General features: G+C 43.9%; 1 protein-coding gene across 1 annotated transcript in view; it reads right to left on the bottom strand.

Moving 5' to 3' along the window:
* Positions 1–18,966, bottom strand: part of MCRIP2 (MAPK regulated corepressor interacting protein 2) — a 136,785-nt gene that overhangs the window by 63,295 nt on the left and 54,524 nt on the right. The window contains exon 3 of the mRNA XM_086941281.1: positions 15,229–15,365. Coding sequence (XP_086797407.1) covers positions 15,229–15,365 — 137 coding nt within the window. The remainder of the gene's footprint in view (positions 1–15,228; positions 15,366–18,966) is intronic.

Genomic DNA, 18,966 nt, shown 5'->3' with positions numbered 1-18,966 from the left:
AGAAACCATACATCTCCCTTCTTATCACGTAACTAAACTACCACAGAATATTCACACAGAATAATATTGGTATGGAACATATTTTTTGATTATATAACTTTATATAACGTCTTAACCTTTCTGTCAATTCTCCTTTTCTTCAATGGTTTTGACTCTTAAGCTATTGGCATTGTAAATGACAATGCCATTTATTTTTGATTAAAAAAGTAATAATAATAATGAGCAATGCCAATAGCTCTACCTTTAATAATGCCGAGACCATTGCATTGTAAATGCTTGTTTGTATTATCTTCTGTATTCCAAGTACTGCGTAAAAGCAAAAGTGATGGCACACAAAGACTTTATGGAGCTGGGGGAAGGGCTATCATCTGCACTCACTGAGCTGGTTACTGAAGCAGAAGGTGTACTTTGCATGACATTTCTACTGGAGGCCCATAAATCTGCTCCATGGGCTACTACAGAAGAACAAATGGCAGAGTCCCGCGGAAAGTACATTTTGGCCACGGCAAGTTTTTCCTTTTAAATTGTGACGCTGCCTTACTCTTTTTCGATTCTGTTCATAGTCTTTTGAAAAAAAATGTCTTCTACTTTTTTATAACAATGTTTTGCAGACAAACTGGCAAAACCAATAACTCACCACACGCATTAGTTTTGCCAATGCTTATTGTAGCTAGCTTTAACATTTCATTGATTTCGATGTGCACAGCCATGAAACACCGTCTTGCACACTGGTGCTGAAGCTGCCACATAACTTCGTGTTGTCAGGACACCATGTTGTTTTTTTCCAAGGGTTTGCGAAAGCGCTCAAGTGGTGCTACGCAATTTTGTTCTAGGACCGTAGGCTTTTATAATTGTAAGTAAATCAATGCACAGCTTTGTATCACTTGGCACCGTGCAAGCACCTGTGAAATACCTTACTAAATAACACCCCTATGTTTCAGTCCTAGACTTTTCTAGTACAAATCACTATGAGGTATATTCAGACCAATTGATTCAATGTTAGTGGCCAATTGTACAACTCCCAGAGGACATTTGATAGTGGAAATTAACGATTGGCACTAGAAACATGATGGCATTGGATGGTGGGCTTATTTTTACCATACCAAGGTAGGCACAGAATCTTAATTTGGTGCTTAATTTGTAAAATAGTAAGTGCTGGTGTCCAAAATGTCTCCTATGCCCGCAGCTTGCACAGACAAATAGCAGGATTGGCAAATACTGAGGTTTAATTCCACCTCATGCCTCTTTCTTCCACCACCATATACTCCTGGTCACTTTATTTCACTCTTGCAGGTTTTTTTCGTTTCAGTTTTCTCCCATTGGTGCTGTTTTTCTATTCTACTTTTCTCCCCCCTCCATTTTTTTCCTCTCTTGCACTGGGTCAAAATCTGATGAGGAAAAATAAGTGCTGGTCCCCTAAAATGAGTGCAGCTGGGCCCCATCTGCAACCACTGGCTCTAATTAAGCACCTCTGATCCCTCCTGGTAGTATCGCTCTCACCTGACACTAGCACAGCAAAGTGATGCTGTACCATGGATGCTGATTCACCCCAAATCCCAAGGGCATTGGAAGTAACATTGACACTCGGTGACATCACAGGGTTGACCTATGGTCACACTTTTGTCCCCTAACAGCCTCCTATTTGCTGCTAAAGGGGCTGTGGCTGGGAAAAGGCAAGTAGTGACAACTTCAGAGCAAGCAACAGAGCTCTGTGAGCCCGACCGAACTGAAAACTTAGAACAGCACTGGCAAAAATAAAAAAAATGAAGCCCCCATGGGCAGACTGCCATTGCACACTAGAATCAGAGTCAGTGGTGGCTCCTCCACTAAGGCGGAGGAGCGTCGCCCCACTGCTTCGCAGCAGTGAAGTAAAGGAAACATCAAATGATAACTCTCGTTATTATCATGGTTATTCTCATTTTAGGTTTCCTTCTACTGCAGCTTTGTGTTTGGGGCGGGCTGCTCTGATGACAGAGGAGCAGGGGAGGAGTTGTTTGCCCACGTCTAAGTGCACATGACTGTTTGGCTGGCCCTCTTGGGCCGGCCAAACACTCATGTACACTTCGCATCTTCTCCATGTAGGTTGCATTACAGCCTGTGTAGAGAACATACCCAGGCCCCCTTTCCCTGGCTGTTTGCCGAACCATGGTGCTCAGACCAATCACAACACTGCATTGCAGCGTTATGATTGGCTCAGGGAAGCCTGGGAGCCCAGGTGCTTCCTGCTGCTTCCTGCATCCTCCTGCTTCGGCACCGGAGAAAGGAAGAAGAGAATGGAGGAGAGGCGGTGGATGGGCGGTCTGCCAGCCGTTACAGGCAAGTTGGTTTTTAAAAATCTTTCAATTTGCCCCCCGGGATTGGTAATGTGTACCACCATTCCTAAAAGCAGAAACCGGCCTCGAAGTGTCAAAACCGGCCTCCTTGGGGATTGCCTGCATGCTCAGCTAGCCAGTCCGGCCTGGTCTTTGAGTCATGTTTATTGTTACTTTACTTTCACAATCATTGAACCGAGGAAGGAAAGCCAATGCCAGAGGCACCTAAGGGCATGCCCAGTACAACAGATACTACCACAGTCAATCCCTAAATGATGTTCTTGTGCAAGGGTGTCTCTCGATTCTGAACACCTAGATCATGGCCCTATTGGCAAATTCAAGCTTTGGAGCAGAATTAAGTGCACTCCGCGAAAGAACAAGTGTTTCTGCACTCTCATAGCCCCGTGGCCAGCCAACTCCCCCACAACGATTGTAGTATCCTGTGTATGTATTTATCCTGTTGTTTTCTCCCCAGCTGCTGAGCCAGTGTGAACGTGCTGCGTGGAATGTTGGTGTGGTGATGATGAATGGAATGTTTGGGTGCCTGTGGGGTGAAGTTTGACAGTTGAAGTGTGGGCTGAGCAGCAGGCAGACTGCTCCTGGTGTGGATCCACTACATGATCTGGACTACCTGAAACCAAGACTCAATAAACCTACTTAAACTACATCTCGGCTACTGGACTTCCTTACTACAGCAATCTAAAATTGCCATCCCGCTGCGATTGCCAGAGGCAGGGCTGTTCCCGCTGTACTGCCACAAGGGAAGGCGGATGGCACTTGAAATGCTTCCATTTGATTGTAGTCTTTAATGAAAAGATATTTTCAACTCGCATGTTACAGCAGCATGTTTTAGGGGGAGAAGATGTGGCCTAACCGCCCAAACAGCTGACCTTGGAACTCGGGAACCAGGTTCGAGTCGAGAAGTCACTTCAACATCCTGTAATTTTGGGCAAGTCACTCAATCTCCCCGCACCTAAAAAAAATTCAAAAAAATTCTGACCTAACCTGATGCGCATGTAAAACTCTCCGATGCCTGAGGGCCAAGTTTGTACAAAATAAACATGAATAAATAAGCTCCTGCTGGTGATTTATTTAAGCTCTTAGCAACAGCACTGCATAATGGCCTCTCACTGTTCAGGTCCTCTTCATTCTGACATGCAGCTACCTGCCATTGAAAAGAGGCTAGGTACTGACATCGTGCCAATACCTGGGGCACACTGAGGTAAGCTGAAGAGTAAACAAGCATTGGCAGATACGTCTTTAGTATGTAAAAAAAAAACAGATGTAAATCCAACAACTTTTTATCATGACAGAAGTAAAACAATGAGCCCAATAAGAGTGATTGGTGAATATAATTATGTTTTTATAACTGCTAAGGCATCCAAATAGCAAGTTCTTCTTAACCCCCCCAAAAAAAGCCATAAACCAGCAATTACTATTCGGTTTTGTAAGCAAAGTAAATACATTAAGGAGCACGCACTGGTTCCAGTCTATCTAAAGGACTATTTGATCCCAGTTACAAAAACCTAATGGAAGCACAGATGGGACAATGTAATCATCCACAAATTCCCCTGAGTTTGATAGACATCCCATTCAAGCAATGGTAAGCCATCATAAAAACATAACAACCAAGGGCTGGAGAGTGGTGACATCTTAAAACTTATCAGATTGGCGATAAAACATGTGCAAATAGGCAGTGTTTGGGTAGTGACTGCATGAGATTCATGAGATTACCACTGACCCGCTAGAGGACACCCAAGCACACGTGGTGCCTGAATCTTTAGGCTCATGGTGGGTGTTTTGGAAGGCGAGATGAACAAATTACACTTTGACACTGAACAAGAATGACACAACTACCAAGAGATTGTGACTGCATCATTTTTGCGGACAAGAAAGCCTATGACATTTCCCATACCGTGCCAAATACAGCAGGAGTCAAAGCAGACGATGATGATGATGCTGCGATGGCTCTCTCCAACTACATCAGACATCCGATGTCAATTGGGAGCAGTCTGGACTAGTAGTCTTTACCCCTGGATTGAGGTTTGGTATCTCCGTCACTGCCCTTGCTACCACTGCTCTAAGTTATTTTGAAGGCAGTGAAAAGAACTGGAACTAAGGATGGCTCAAAGAGCCTTGTTTAATGCGTTCTGTAGTGTGCACACTTTCCCCATCCTGTATTGCTCCAACAGCAAAGAAGAGGCTGTTAAAGGATTTCACATGGGACAGTGGTCAATCATCGGATGTCGTAGGAGATCAAGGGGAGCATGAAGTCACATCTACTACCCTTTGAATTTTGGTGAACTGATGTTCATGTTCAGCCGACAGTTAATGCAGACTGCATGAGGTTTATGCTTCAACAGACAAAAAAAAAAAAAACAGGAGTCCACTGATGTATTCCATGACAGGCTGATCGAACTGGTCAACATGTGCACATGGTAGACTCACATGATGAAGTCAACAAGCTAGAAATCCAAGAATCCAGATCAGACAAACAGCTCAAGCAAATGCTCAGTGACTCTGGTATGTCTTTGGCCAAGGCAATGGAAAGCATGCGACTAGTGAGCTGGCCAGCCAACCACATAGAGGCTAGGAAGCAGACAAAAATGAGATTCATTGGAGTCTGGTCATGGAGTGTGTATCCCTGAAAGACATCAACCTACAAGAAATCACATAGGCATCTTAGTCTCCAGACATACGTCTGCAAGTGTATTCAGCCAACAGATAGAACCACAGTCAAGAACATCATCCTAAAATTGCTGACGGTAAGAAAAGTCTAAGTGAATATGAAAGTTTGGAAGAAGATGTTAATGTCTACACAAGGATTATTAATTCAAGGTACTTGGATCGTCATGCCTGGTCACTTGTACAGAGAATGGTGAAACTGCTGCAGAAAGTGCATCATAGGGTAGGACTTTAAAACTAGGTACATTTGTCAAGCACTAACCACATGCTGCAAGAGATGCAAGTGAATGGGGAGGTGCAATGTTTAGAGAGAATGTTAAAGAAGATAAAAAGAACAGCAGAAGAACTAAACTTAGACCAGGAACTGGAAGTGTTCACGTCACTTCGTAAATATATGAAACAATACCCCACACATCAACCTCACCTTCCAGCTAGATTTTGGGAAGAATGTTTGTCAGTAATGATCGTGCGCACTCTTGCAACACATGCCACCTCGTCGCCCTTGGAGGAGCGCAATTGGGACCCCCTTTATGAATTTTCAGTAGGAGTGCGTTATAATCACAGGTAGTCTGCACTCACATATAGTCTCTGTGACTAATAAATGAAAAAGAAGAAAGATGAGTATGAGTTGTTGAAGTATCCTCATGACTAACACAAATCACATGTGTTCTTTAGAAATTTAACTAGCAAGATGTGTATGAATACTTGGCTAAGAGATCAACTAAATGGGTTTGCTGATTTTGTTTAATATTACACCCATGACACTAATATTTTAAGGTTTGCCATTTATAACTGTTAAGGTGTACATATAAAGTAAGGCTTATGTGTCTGCAGAAAAGCGCCCATAATGTACCCAGTGCGTTGTTAATTTAGCTTAACTGTAGTCCTGAAATGAGTTTCCAATTCATTTTTCAGCTAACCTTTGAATTCGCAATTTGTTTATGCCATAGAATGTTGCATGTATCTTGTGTTCCCACTGCATTTGGACAAGGCTTCATTAATTGAGAGACTGAGTAAATAGAGAGGTCGGATAAGAAGAAATGTGATAACGAGTTCTTGTGGGAGAAGGAGATGGCACCAAGGATGTACAAAATATCTCAACGTGTGAACATGGCGGCGGAGAGAGGAAGCTGGAGGATGCTAGAATAATGGAAAAATACTGGTAGAACTAGGGGAGGTGCCATAATTCAGTGATTGCTTAAGTTGTAACATAGTTAGGGACAGCTTACACTTCTGCTTTAGGACGCCGTGTAGTACAGACCTTTGCCTTATGTGGCTTTATGCTGGAGTTACATCTGGGGAAGGTTCTGACGGCTGACACCTTTTCCATCTTTACTGAAGCTTGTCTTAGACTAGGAGGTCCACTTTAGGGTAGTATAGGAACAGTTAGGTACTTCTAAGGGTTTCTAAATGGAGTTTTGATGCAATCCAAAATGCCTATTTGTCTCCAGATACCCTATGTGGCTGTAACTGAACTAGCCATTTTCTTTTTGTTATATAGGGTGAATCGGTTTGGGAGATTTGGCTTCATCCTATTTAATTTGTACCTCAATATCATTATGCTTAGATTGGTGTACATTAATCTATTTCAGAGTTTACAATAAACAAGCTAACCTGAATTTAGTTGTCAACCCGAGTTCTTCAATAGCAGATTGGATACGTTTGAGTTTATCCTTACCTCTCATGCTGCACCACAAAAACCGTTGACCACGTTGTTGAGGAGGATGGGTTCCAGCTTTCCCACCCTTGCCCTGCCACCTTAGCACCGACTGCTTCACACATGATTGCCCCAATGACTGTGACACCTCTGCCCATCAAGGGCGCTGGCCCTCGATACAACCTGCACCCACACCCTACAGTAAGTCCATCTTCTTGACCCAACCAACGATAGTATACTATCCAGGCCCGATCCGCAAAGTACTAGCGACCTCTCACTACCTAGTAATGGTGAAGAATAAGAAACAAGGTGGCCCAAATGCGCAGGAGGAATCGTTAGGATGGAAAGAAATAATACTGACAAAGAAATTGTGCATACCATTTGTCCTGATAATCATTACTACTCTAACAGCAGCTGTCATCTACTTGTATTATCTATATTTCCCAAAATTACTGGGTTCAAACAACACCTCGCTTACTGAAGATCTACACGACCACCATTCCAAAGAGTACCATGAAAACGTTGCCATACAAATGATCAACACCTATCATAAGGAATTAAATGTCTCATATTGATGGTTTTAAAAAAAACTTCCTTCTGTGACACAACATGGGATGCCTTTGTTGCCTTGGAGTTTGTCACTTAATAAGTCTTTAAAGCGGCGATTACCTGGTTTTCTGGCCCGAAGGGTACGGATGTCAGATGCAACTACAGAGATGAAATAGTGATACCATTGGGTTGTTCTGTCAGAGGTGAAGGTTCACCTTACAATGATAGTGTCATGAGTAAAAGCTATAAACAATTCATCCTAGGGATGAATAAGTCAATTCCCAACACCTCTCCCTTATTTAAAAATCCCCTGGCTTTATGGGTAAGGAGAGGGCCCGGGCAGCTATGTCTTGTATCAAATCTATTACGAGAGATGGGATGGAATAACTGCCCCATGTATCCAGTCTGGCTAATGCCTCTTGGCCCTCGGTAGTAGCAGAGGAGGGCATTTATTTTGCCTGTGGACAAAAGGCATACCTTTGACTGCCCAAGGGTTGGGGTGGGTCCTGTTAACTTCTCCAATGCTTCCCCATATTAGATACCATTCTAAGGAGCATGCTAGTAAATATCTGCATGCAAACAGTATAGCTAGAAGAAGAAGAGAGGTTGAGCAGGTGGATACCTCTGCCCTGGAGTTCTGTAACTTGATGTTAGAAATAGAATTTTTCCACTATTTGGAGCCTGGGGTAGGACTAAATTAAAGGTAATAATACTTATCATTATTGCAATATTAGCTGTTGTTTATGTGTAAATATGCTTCTTGTTTGCTGAAAGGCATATACCAAATTGTGCATTCCCCCACCAAGTACTGTTTAGGTTTCAAGCGTCAGGATACAGTGGGAAGAAGAACTAAATGCAAATAAACTTTGAAGAGCAAAAGTTATAACAACTATGTTGAACAGTTGTTCAAAGGGCGGTTGTTAGGAGCAGAAATGTGATATTGAACAACTATTCTTCATGTTGTTGTCTTCAATGTGATTTCATAAACCCTGCAGCTGCACAAACCCTGGCTTTTGCAGTTAGGCCAAGGAGGGTAAAGTCCATGAACTGTTTACTCTTGTAGCTTCTTCTTGGTATTTAAAAACTGAAGGATCGGGTAGATGAGAGGTAGATGAAAAACAACAAATGTCAAAACCTCACATGGCCTCTGTACCGTGAAAGTGTATTCATGCTTTGATAGGATTCCTGTTAATGATTTTCTTCATCTTAACCTACATATTTTTGTGCACACATGTCTGACTCAGCAGTTTCAATATACATCCCTGATGTTGTAACGGTATAAATGGATTGCACCAACTGCGTCTGACAGAGTATACCTGGAAGCTGAAATGCTTAGTATCTCTCAGGCTTAAGCTTAAATAAATATACCTCAATGGCTGTGTTTGATTGCGGACCCTCATTAATAGACAGTTGTACCTGATTTGTTCATTCTCAGTCCCATAGAGTCTCTGATAGGACAACCCTGCATCCACTTACTTTGGCACATGAGAGTCATCCACATGAACTACCCCTTTGCCCTTAACAGCCTGTAACACAGCCTGAAGTGCAACAGATCATCACACTGAACCAGTAGACTCGAGTGCCTAAAGACCAAACCACAAAATAATTCTGCAACTGGCCTGGCACACCCTCACTATATAACTCACTACAGTCAGACATGATGAATCATAGCATACACTTTACAGGAAACATCTACACCAACCACACTGTGTTCCCGCCTCTCCCTGGCGGTATCACCCTTATATCTCATATCCTTCGAGGATTGAATATGGATGCACTATCTTAGCCGGTATACCAAAAATCTCCACAGCACCATTAAAAGCATGCCTCAATGCAGCGGCAAGACTCATTACCGGATATAGAAAATTCGACCAGATCTCTCCTCACCTGAAAGCATTAAATTGGCTACCCTATGAAGCCAGAATTCAGCTAAAAATAGCTTGTATCACCCACAAAGCACTCCACTCCACTACACCAAGATACCTCACCGAGAAAATTGAATTATCAGGAGGAAGCAGACCAGCTAGAAGTGCCAAGGAGCTGTTGTTGAGACCACCCATTTTCAGGAAGAAGAAAACTTATGACAGAGCGTTCTCAGGAGCAGCCCCCAAAATCTGGAACTCACTCCCTCCAAACATTAGGAAAATTCGAAACACAGCTACATTTAAGAGGGAAGCAAAGATTCTCCTGATGAGTAAGTTCCTTACATAGGTAAGACAACTCATCACTAAAACTGAAATATTGACGTTCCAATACAGAACATCTATGTAAGTAGAAGGGAGAGTTACCGGCGTTAATGGAGATAAATGCTCTACGATATGACCCATGAATCAGGAATGGCGGTTACTCATTGTGACGAAGCTATATTTTGATATTTACCTTATGCTACTGTTACTGTATGTATATCTATATATATATATATATATAAAACTCCAAAACGGCGTGCCAAGCGCGCACTCAGGTACTGCAAAAATCCACACCAGTCAGCAGGTCTGTCAAGTAAGTAGGGTTTATTCACGCCATAAGCCCTACGTGACTCAAGATATGAAATCCATGTCCTGAGGATGGTCTCCTACACGAAAGAATAGAGACCGAAACGTCGACTGTGGCTGTATCTACCATTGAATGCTCAATTAATTTTGTGATAGGTAGAAAAGCTTTAGCAATTGATGTAGTAAGGACTGTGTAAATTAATGTATTTACCCTTCTGCATTATTGCTGCTCATCTTGTACCCAATATTTTAACTTGATTCAAAAAAGATTAAATACTTTTTGTCTATATACACCCACTCTCTGCGCTCTCCTTCCACTGATTACTAACAGGTGACAATTTTTGAATATATGGAATTTCTGTTGTTGCATAACCACCACTAGTGGGTTGAAATTACTAAGCCCACACGATTTCATTCTCTAAGTTATTTTAAAACTCTTTTGTTTACTAAAATCCCTTGAAGGTACCTTCACCCTGATACCTACGGGTCTTGTTCGTGCTATACAAAACTTTACAATAAATAAATAAATAAATCTTCTTCCTCCTCTCCATGTGCTTTTCTACAAGAAGCATCCCCACCTTTTTTCCAATCTTCCATAAACCCTGCTCCCTAACTTCCCCAAGTGCCCTCAAGCAAATAACTGCAACAAAATGCCGCACACAAAAGTGCACTGTTGAAATGTTTAAATTTGAGCAAGCAGAAAACTAGCAAAAGGCTCTATAACCCTCTGCTCGGCCACACAGTTATCCTAAGAGCGGCGAAGTCTCTCTATTTTGTGATAAGAGTCTCTGCTTCCCTACAAGGGAAAGGCTGCACTTTTGATGCAGGCACCCAGAAAGCTACAGTAGTGGTAGCTTCTCCTCAGTTAAGTACTATTCACTCGTCTCCATCAAGGTAACGGGCTGGAGCTTTCATTTTAATCATGGCATGTAGGCTAAGCATGCACTGCCTGATTCACAGACCTGTGCCACAGCTAATAAGTGACTACTGAAGTCACGAGGAGATGGAACCAGTGGCTGGGACAAATAGTGCTGGTGGTCACCCAGGAAACTGCGATTTAAATCGTATGCAGACCTAGAAGAGTTTTCAGGCCTTTATGGCATTTGGCATAGTTTAATTCTAAGCAGGGAGGCAGAGAAAGGAAGCTCCAGAGCTTGTAGCCTTTGAATATTGCGCAGCACCCCAAAGATTTTTCTCTCTTGCCAGCCTGATCGATTCGAAAGCCTTGGGGATGGGACCTATTCAAAGCTGGAAATGAAGCAGAGGTTTGATGAGGTTGACTGATGCAATGCCCCTGAGAACTAGACAATGAAAACTCCATTATAAAAAAGGCTTCAGTTTTTTTTACAGGTTTTTCAAACCATCATACTGCTGGAAAGCAATGTGTTTGCTGGATGTATTTATTTTTACAAATTAAAAAATACAGAAAAGTTTTTTTTTTTAATGGCTCTCTATTCAGGCAATTATGACCATCGGGCCATTATCTATGTAAATTGTCAGCATGGAGATTTACAAAGAGATTAGATTTCCTTAAACAGCTGCTGGTGTGCACGGGCCAGTATTGCTATGCTAATGTTCTCAGAAAGTGTGTTGTTGTTTTATATAGGCTGCTCATCGTTTATATTGCTAACAAGCATCCAAGTATTAGTGTGGATTTAATGATACTTAAATATGGAAATAAACTAGTTGCAACTTTGGGCATCATCACGTTGCCGGTGGTAACAGACAGCCCTTCGGGCTACCCGCCACATTACGATGCAGGCTGTCGGACCCATTAACCTCAGGGGACGGACAAACAACTCCGACAGGATTTACTGATCCCGTTGGGGTGGCTGTTGGAATCGTATTCCTGAATGCAGGCGGTGCCTCCTCGTGCAGTGCCGTCAGGATCACAAGGCCCCTTTCAGAATTCCTTTTCATGGCAGTCCCACCGCCATTAAAAGGCAGAAGGAAACAGACTTGGCCCCAAGCAGGGCCCGCCACCCCGTAGGCCACTGCATCGGGCACATGGTGCCTGGCACGCGGTTCATCGATGTTTGTGAAGTACCTTTTTCTGCTGCAGCACTTTTCTGGGAAACAGCAGAAGCTGCAGTAGAAAAATGCATTTTACAACCGCCTGTATGGCGCAGTCATATCGTAATATCGAGGCTGAAGACGGCTGATAGCCAGAAACCGGTCCTTGGATGCTTGATTCCGGTCTAGGAAAGACATGGCTTGGTAGTTCGGGCTGGACTGGTCCCACGAGGCACAGGGTCAAGGCTGATTTGCATATAGCCATTGTCTGACCTAGGGTGGTGTGGAGTGCAAAAAAACGATGAATTTAGGCCCAGATCTTTGTACTGGGGTGAATGTAAGACATTGTTCTGCATTCTGTCCATCAACTGTGTTTTTTGTCATATCGTAATAGGGCAGGTGGGACCACCAACACATTGTCGGACGGTCACCTGCCCACTGCGATGGCGGTCTGAAGCTTGTCTGAGTCCCATCCTCATGTGCCCCTTATTTTTTATAGTGGACAAAATAAAGATAAATACTGATACGATGAGCAGAAAATAAATAGATAAATATATGTGGAAGTGTTAAAAAATTACAACAAAATCCAGAACCTTAAATAATACAGAGCTATGAAGTCCCCAAAGGCATGGAAGGATACCGTTTTTTGGAGACCTATCCCACACAGAGGTGAAACTCTCTTGTTGTATGGAAAGGCCTGCAGCCCTTAAAACTGGTGGAATTGATTTTCCTATGCAGAACAGTATCTTCAAAGGTGAAAGGCTCCACTCCTTTATAGAGCTCTGCGCGTCAGTGGCCTGTCCATGCAGCCCTGGGGCATTGCTCCACTAGAAACTCTAGCAGTCATTAAAAGTGCCTGAACATGTGAGACAATTGCTTTCTGCACACTGCAAGAGGTGACTGATCCAATCCCTGTGAGTGATATGCAGCAGCCACAGTAAGCATCAAATGAGTGGTGGGTCGGAAATCTAAGGTTAGGGGATAGCACTCAGCGCTCTTTCAAAGAGCTGAGGGTAACCATGCAACCATCCGTTCTTGGGCTGCGTTTGCCCTCTTACAATCTGCGCCCACGACCTACAGTAAGTCCATCTTCATGGTCCAGCCAACGATAGTATACTATCGGGTCCAGAGCCGCAAAGAACTGGCAATCTCTCATGGCCTAGTAATGGTGAGGAATACGAATTAAAGCGGCCCAGCTACCCAGGAGGAATAATTAGGATGGAAAGGAACAATGCTGAGAAAGAAATTGTGCATAACATTTACCCTGATCATCATTGCCCACTAGCCAATCATTCTGCTTGTGCAGACCCTGTCGTTACACATGCAGTGTTACTTCGAGTGCGGTTTCTCCAATATAAGGTTAATCACCATGTGGCTTCCAGGAGGCTCAGGAGTGGTGATAGCCCATAGACTGCAGGGCCCACAGTGTGCATAAACACGTGTCCTGAAAAGGAGGATGTCTCAGGAGGACGCTGTGCTCAGGGCTGGACTGGGAACGGAAATCGGCCCTGGCAAATTGCTCGGCTGACCACCCTGGGGGGAGGGGGGTAAGACCAAGCTGTTAGCTGGGGACTGTTTCAACAGACTTTGTTACAGGGGGGCGATATTGCCTACCCCCGGTAACAAACACCCCCCCGGGGGTCGAAGACCAGCCTTCATCCTGGTGGCCCACCAGGGAAACACCCGGTGCCCGCTATGGCCAGTCCGGCCCAGGCTGTGCTATTCTTGGGCTGGATTGTGGTCAAAACACTGTGGGGCATAGTAGAAGGTGGAACTGGGCTCAATGGCCTGTAAAGGACACTGGGGTGAGAGTGTGTGTGTGTGTGACAGAGTGAGACAGAGATACAGAGAGTGCATGAACTTTAAATGTATTATTCTGTAAGTGTGGGTTTGCATGGGTGTGTGTATGCCAGTGAATGCACATCTGTTCGTACGGGTATGTGGGTGTTTGTAAACAGGAGTGCATGCACACCGCTGTGTCTGTGCACGCACACAAGTGAGGCTGAATCCTGTGTGATGTCACTCTTCCACCCATAGCACCTGGTGACCCATCCTCCCCCAAGCATACAAGGTACCCTTCTCATAATGATAGCCATTCTTGCCTAGTTTTAGGTATCTTTGGCATACTGTTGTTCATCACTGGCAGCCAGTTTTGGTATACTGGGAACATTTCTTTGAAAATGGCCACCACCTCCTTGTTGATGCTGACCCTAACATAATGATGATTATTCTTACCATATGGTAGGCATCTCTAGCATTATAGAAGGTGGTGTTGACATATTGATGCCTATCTTTGACAAACCATGACATTTATTCTAAGAACGCTAACAATCACACTTATGTTGGAGATGGAATTAACTGGCTTACGACTGACATCCATGTATTGGATAATGGTCTTGGGAGGTCAAATCTGTTCTCATGCGGTGCTACACATAATTGTCCTGGTCAAGCTGATCTTTGTTGATCAAACATTTACCAAAAAAACTGGCATTTAAGAGGAAAATATTTTTTTTCCCCTTAAAACCAGTTGAAAGGCAAGATTTTGTTTGGGGGGATTGGTTTGTTTTTGCAATGAGTAAAGTTTAAATTTTATATAAAAATGTATGTATTTCCAGAAATTGAAAAACGTATGTTGGCATTTACAAAACATAGAGTCGATATGAGGGTAAAAATTCATGCTGAGTTTGATATATTATTGACATCAATTTTCAGAATTCCCAGACTACAGAGGTGCAGATCATGGGCCTGATCAGGAGTTTGGCAGTCTTACCGCCATGCCGCCACCACAACAGTCCCAAGTGCTCTGTCGAGTCAACGGTCTCTCATCCGCCATATTTGTGTATCACTACTTGCCCAGCCATCAGGCGTGTTTCTGACGGTAGGGGACCTGCAAGCGACGTGATCAGCAATTCGAAAATATTTGTTCATATGTGTTGATTCAGGATTGTACATTTAGACTAAATTAGGGTAAAATTAACACATATGTATGACATGTGAAAAAAATACCTTGTATGAGTACTTTTCCATTGCTGGATTCGGGATCATATGTGCCCAGTCCAGTAAATGGGCGAAACTAACTTTTCTGGATTACCACGCTGACGGGGTAGCTTTCTGTGGAGTCAAGTTGCTGCTGGGAAGGGGTCTCAGAGACCGAAGGAAAAAGAAGGAAATGGGTGAGTTTATACCCCTTTTCCTTTTATTCCAACGACTCGAAGCAGGCGGTCTCCCCACCACAGTTGGCTCAACGGAAAGGTATTTTGTAATCCCAATGGCTTGAACCTTGTCTATACTGCTCTCTGACAACTGCTTTTCCCTATGCTACCATTGAGGCAGCCGGCGAATGGCTGGCGGAGTCAGCGGTACTCCGACGGTCTTTTGTTCTGTAAGACGTCAACATTGTAATACAGCGGGCTGACCGCCTACTAAGCGGGCGGGGAATCTGAAGCCATTTCGACGGCAGGACCCTTTCCACCAAATTCATAATCAGGTCCTATGTGTCCCGGATAACTCAGACTCTTACCCTCATAGACGAAGCGGACATTCTCCTCATGCGCTGGTGTATAGCTGTCCTCTGTGGCTGTGAAATGCTGGCTGGATGGTTGGTGCTTCTTCCCATTCACTCTGTTGAACACAAGCTTGGGGACTGGTACAGGCTTGCTGGAGATAGAGAAAAATGAAGAAGAAAGCAAAATTAAACAAGCTGTCTTTTAAAAAAGTCTGCTTAAAGTAACACTGCCACAGAGAAAGCACATACAGCAAGGGAGCAGCTAGAAAAATAATGTACCCCTTCTTTGAACCATGTCCCAAACAAATAGGAGCGAGCTGGTGAAGCAAGTGACCTAGCAGTCAATGGGGAGATTGCTCCCTTGAAGGAATTAGAAATTCTTATGTTTGCTTCTTTCTCTCTATCCTTCTTTCAGTATATGGTCCTTTTTTCTTTCCATCTTTTTTCTGTATTTGTTCTTCTTTCTCTCCATTGTATTTTATTTTTCAACTTGCTTCCCCACTTTAATTGTTTATCTACTATATTTCAACCATCCTTCCTTCTCTCCATCTTTCTTTATATCCTTACTTCCTTCTCTACATCTTCTTTGTCTTTTCCCTTTCTTGCTTTTTCATCCGTCATCCATCCTTCCTTCTTACACCCATCCAGCTTTCCATCAATCACTCTTTTTTTTCTCCAATTATCCTTTCCATCCGTTGTTCCATCTTTCGTTCTACTCCTCTATCTCTGCATCCATTCATCCATCCACCCTCTGTCCATCCTGTTCATCCCTCCCTTCATTACATTCCAAGTGATCGAATTTTTGAGATTTTTAGAAATTAAAGTCTATTAAAGAAGCTTCAAACAAATTAAATTATGTTATATAGAATGATCCTGCTAAACACACACCCCCACCGCAAGCTGCTAAAAGTGTGGGCTAATGATGCCCCTGCCCAACAGCATGGGCTTCGTCCACACAAACAGAACAGTAATAGTACAGGCAGCAGCTTTCCACTCTTCGCTCACACACAGAGTGGTCAGGTAACAGCACATCATCAGCTTTGCAAACTTCTATCTCACATCAAAACAGGCAGAGTACAGGAAGGGCTGTGCCTGCCTCTCTCACAAACATAGTAACGGAGGCTAGTAGATTAGCAGTGGATGGCATTTCTACAAAGAACAGTCACATTCGTTCAGGGAGATACAGACGGGAGTCTGACTTTCTATTTGTCGGTCAATCTTTCATACACAAACAAACTGAATTTGGGGCTGCAAAGGACAGGTATCAACTGCATTTCATGAATATTTTTTTTTAAAGGTACTCAACAAAAAACAGAGTGCAAAGGAGTAAATCTCTTCAGAGAGGTACAATAACAGTGAGGTAGTCTTGGGACTATTAGTCTAGCCACTTCCTTATGCAAAGTCTTGTATTATACAATCAGTGATGCAGTTTTTTTTTTTTTATCGGGCCGTGGCCAACTGGTCCAAGATGGAGGACATAGCCGTCTGAGCCCAGTCCCTGGTAGCGCTCTTATAATCCTGGTGCTGTAACTCCCGGGAAACATGTGGCCGACTCGCCCTATGGACCGCTGACTCTATGAACCTTCCCTCTTGGGTCCGGGGCTGCAAGTTGTAATACCCCAGAATGTAGCGGAGGCACTCGTAGCCTAGTGGGGGAACCACGGGCAATCCCTGGGGCCTGCAACCGACTTCTCGAGGCGGGGGGCAAGGAAGGCCTAACTACAAACAGCAGAGCTGCAATCAGGGATGTCTACTCATATGCTCCGTTCGTGCCGTCAGCCATGTGCGCTGAACTCACCCTTTATTACATACTCCCCAGTCCGCGCCCGGCCCAGGGAGTTGAATGCGTTACAAAGTATTGCAGTGGCCGGGTAGCTCACTACATCCCATCCAACCCAAGAACTTTGAATAATAAACAAAACACAATGTCATTCTGACAACTTCCGGAGACTGCCTCATGTACCCGTCCCCCATCACCAAACATGGTCGGCCTTCCTCCTGGAGCCCTTAACACAGAAAGTCTTATAGCCAGGTACTCGGCTCGGGATTGCTGCGTAGCCCGTAATGAGGGTGCCTACTCCGGTCTTCTCTGTTCTCGGCATCCCAGTGGTTGCTGTCGCGACTGGGGTCAGGCTCACTTTGGTCTGCAACCCCCCTCGGTCTTTCAGGGGTAGCCCCAACTGCCTGGCTCCCTTCCCTTGGCACTTCTGCTTCTTCTTCTTCCCAAACCTCCATCTCGGGCTCCGATGCGTCCTCACTAGGACCCGGAGCCTTTTTGAACCATGACATGTGGTGGGCTATACGCTGATTTCCCTTCTCCGCCACAACCAGAGTACCATTGAGCCGCACTACCTTCCATAGATCGTACTCGAATGGTGTTTGAAACTTGGATCCTGGATGTCGATCTTTTCCCACCACGTAATCCCCTACCTGGATGTTGGCCAGCCGAGCTCCTCTTTTCTTAATGGCCCGGTCATTGTTATTTTGGTGGCGGGCCTGGGATCGCTCCACATCCGGAACCGCTGTGCATGTCCCCTTAAATCCTGGTAATTCCTTCCAAATTCCGGATGATACAATTTTAATTCATACATACGACATACATTACACTGGTCAAACTGCAGAGGGCTAATAAGTTCCCAACCCCCTCTTACCGATGTTGGCAAGCAGAGGAGGCCCATTTCTTTCATGTAGTCTGGGATCGCCCATTGATTCATCAATATTGGGGGAAGATATTCAACACTGTTATTCACCTGCTGAGGAGGACGGTAGACCCTTCCCCTAGGACTGCCTTGCTGGGAATAATCAATGATTTGGGGGAAACGCAGGGTGACCAAACCTTATTGGGGATTGGAACAGTACTTGCCAAGTGAGAACCCACAATGCACTGGTGCTCCCAAACGGCCACTTCTCTGTCTACTTGGAAGATCGCCATTGACTGGGGTGCTAAACTCGAAGAGACACTCTACCAAGCCTGGGGACACCAGCGGAAGCACACAAGGGTATGGGGAAATGGTGGGAATACTGTGGTCTTCAAGGTATCCAGATGCGAGTTTGTACATGCTATTTACTTTTTCTGCTTGGAAATGTAGGATATGTGCTCCTTCAAAACCAATAAAATGTGTTTATTACAAATATATACATTTTTTATGACAAATTAGTTGTACAATGGTGATAACATGGAAATTGCCAACTGTGAATGTGCATTAGTCTGTTTTGTATTGCTGGGCTTCATTTATTTTCACTGGCATGGCATGGCATGGCATAAATAGAATTATCACGTAACAATTTTCTAATGCTATATAAAGTCTTTAGAAAAAAGTACAATTTAAGTGAAAAGGAAAGCAGGACACTACTTTTAAGTTAACACACTGGATTTCCATGACTTAACAAAAAACAGACCGTTTTTTAGGTGTGGCACAAAACGTCGCTGTGGGCAATTAAATAGATTAGCAAAACAATGTGGCCACCGAGATCTCAGAGAGCAAGTACTCTGGGTTAGTGGTCTTCATGAGGCCCACGCGAAGTGCAGCTAGATACCAAATGCATTTGTTTACAAGTACCTCTAGCCCAAGAAGAAAAGAAGATTTTAGAAATCAACACAGTTGTCATGTATTCTAAAGTTTTTGGGTTTCAAAAACGATATTTGAGAGAGAATCGGGCAGGCTAGTGCCTGGGGGGCAATGTCGTAGCTGAATTTTAGAGCCAGTCCTTACAAAACAAGGGCCAAGCCGAGTCAGGCATCTGTCTCGAGCC

The sequence above is a fragment of the Lissotriton vulgaris genome, chromosome 10 (assembly GCF_964263255.1).
Source record: "Lissotriton vulgaris chromosome 10, aLisVul1.2, whole genome shotgun sequence".
Classification (NCBI taxonomy): Eukaryota; Metazoa; Chordata; class Amphibia; order Caudata; family Salamandridae; genus Lissotriton; species Lissotriton vulgaris.
Note: the sequence above shows the minus strand (reverse complement) of the source record. Positions and strands in the feature narration are given on the sequence as shown.